Source organism: Somniosus microcephalus, chromosome 12 (assembly GCF_052327205.1).
Source record: "Somniosus microcephalus isolate GS21.2 chromosome 12, FLI_Smic_1.0, whole genome shotgun sequence".
Lineage (NCBI taxonomy): Eukaryota > Metazoa > Chordata > Chondrichthyes > Squaliformes > Somniosidae > Somniosus > Somniosus microcephalus.
Window position 1 is genome coordinate 212,453,474 of NC_140998.1, and position 2,456 is coordinate 212,455,929.

The window sequence follows — 2,456 nt, forward strand, 5'->3', positions numbered from 1 at the left end:
AGGTTGACCAGTCGTAGGCCCGAAGCCTGCTGTAGGCCGGGATCCCGGCGAGTGATGGGTAGATAGGGAAAGAATCCCTCGCCATCTTCGTCGGTAGTTTTAAGTGGAAGGCTGCCGAACCCCAATGACAATGTGCGTCTCCAGAATGCTCCCTCCCTCCCCGCCAGCCCCGCTTTATATTAAAGCGCCGCCCAGGGCCCAGAGGACCAGATGTCGGTCAAGGACCAATCTCCTGTCGGTTCAGAGGTGGCGCGCGACAGCAGGTGTCCCAAACAGGGATGGCTCATTGAGTACAACTGGGGGCGTGGGGGGGAGAGCTTGGGGAATCCCTCAACAAGCCTTCAGGGACACGATCGCCACCTCCTCTGACGTAAGCGCCCGGTCCTCTCGTGGGCCTCGCAGGGTTCATGAGCGATCGTTCTAGGCGTGGCTGAGTGCATAGCACACTCTGAGTCAGAAGGTTGTGAGTCCGAGCCCCCGCTCCAGAGACTAGACCCCCATAATCCAGGCCAGTGCTGAGGGAGCGCCGCATTGTCGGAGGGGCAGTACTGAGGGAGCGCCGCACTGTCGGAGGGGCAGTACTGAGGGAGCGCCGCATTGTCGGAGGGGCAGTACTGAGGGAGCGCCGCACTTTTGGAGGGGCAGTACTGAGGGAGCACTGCACTGTTGTAGGGGCAGTACTGAGGGAGCGCCGCACTGTCGTAGGGGCAGTACTGAGGGAGCGCCGCACTGTCGGAGGGGCAGTACTGAGGGAGCGCCGCACTGTCGGAGGGGCAGTACTGAGGGAGCGCCGCACTTTTGGAGGGCAGTACTGAGGGAGCACCGCACTGTCGGAGGGGCAGTACTGAGGGAGCGCCGCACTGTCGGAGGGGCAGTACTGAGGGAGCGCCGCACTGTCGGAGGGGCAGTACTGAGGGAGCGCCGCACTGTCGGAGGGGCGGTACTGAGGGAGCACCGCACTGTCGTAGGGGCAGTGCTGAGGGAGCGCTGCACTGTCGGAGGGGCGGTACTGAGGGAGCGCCGCACTGTCGGAGGGAATGATGTACCGTGTAGCCTTCTTCTGTGCTGTATTCTATGATTCTAATATTTCTAGTGAGAATCAGCGTCTTCAGGAAAGGAAGGGGGTGCTCGACAGCCTAGAAATAAAATCCCTCATCTAACAGATCTAAAATGTAGATTTTTTTTTTATATATCTGTAGGGATAGCCCCTTACTGAAAGTGGGGATTCCCCTGTTGTCTCTCAGAATAAGCTGGTTTTTTGATCTTACGGTTTCTTTCTTAGAAGACCTGATTTCTCCTCCCACGCGCACTTTCGGAATAAATATTAGAATCGGATTGGACGCTGCGCGACTGTCAGTCAAACCGGCCTTTCTCCCGTCTGCGATGGCCGCCAGCCCAAGAGTTCAGAGGAGATGCTTTGACAAAAGACACTGGGCAGGATTTTCATTGGGCCGTGGAGGCGGGATTGCAGGCATGTGGGGGGGTTTAAAATCCCGAAATCGCGGGGGGGGGGGTGGGGTGGTGGCACGAACCCATCCTGCCCCCAACCCGCCTCCATGCCAGTTTCAAAGGAGGCGGGTTCCCGCCCCGCACTGGGATCCGCCTCCCCGAGGCGGGAAGGGGATTAGTGCCAATTAACTGCCTGTTAACAGATAGTTAACAGGCAGTTTTTAGCCTAATCCCTATTTTTATTCCTGAAGTGTGAGATTCCCGACAGCTCCAAACCACGCCAAGTTAGCGAGGCGGGCCGTCGGGATGAAGGGCTTGGAGGGGTCGAGATGTCCGGTGTTCAGGTGAGTGATGGGTGCATGAGTGCAGAGGTAAGTGTGTTTGGTGTGTGTAAAGTGTTTAAAGAAGTTTTACTTACCTTTACAGCCTTCCTTCCTTCAGGTCTCGGGAGTCCCTCATCTCACCGGCACAGAAAGCAGAATGGCCGCGAGCTGTCAAAAGTTCCAGCATTCAGCTTTCTGTTCCGGAGAGATCCCTAAATCAGCCTGAGAGGAAGGAATTAACTTGGAGTACAGATTGTCGGTGTTTGACAGCTTCACAGAGCTGTGAAACGCTGATATTTCATCTGTCAAAAGCTCTTGACAGATGAAATGTCAATCTGTGACGTCACCTGTTGCCGGGTGGCCCTTAACTGGCCTGCTGAACCCGCTGGGCGAGCTCAACAAGGTCAATCAAGGGAAAATCACGTGGGTTGGCCACAACTCGATGGAGGTGGGACTACAACCCTGAAGGTTGTAGTCCGGCCTCCTACACGCCTCCAGAATCAAAATCCAGCCTAGGGTGTCGCCTCCGAGATTTTTCTCCCTGGTGCATTGCTCCCAGCGCATGTCCTGGAAATTCCTGGCAACTCCTGGGCAATGCTGGAGGATTGACAGCCCTCGTCCGGATGTCCGCAGTCCTCCATTCAGTACGCCTGCGTACAATATGTTCATGGCTGGGGATTAGAG

General features: G+C 56.5%; 1 protein-coding gene across 1 annotated transcript in view; it reads left to right on the forward strand.

Moving 5' to 3' along the window:
• Nucleotides 1-210: 210 nt before the first annotated feature.
• The window catches only part of LOC147110016 (CD276 antigen homolog), a 16,024-nt gene continuing 13,778 nt past the window's right edge, over nt 211-2,456 (forward strand). The window contains exon 1 of the mRNA XM_086002455.1: nt 211-290. Coding sequence (XP_085858581.1) covers nt 211-290 — 80 coding nt within the window. The remainder of the gene's footprint in view (nt 291-2,456) is intronic.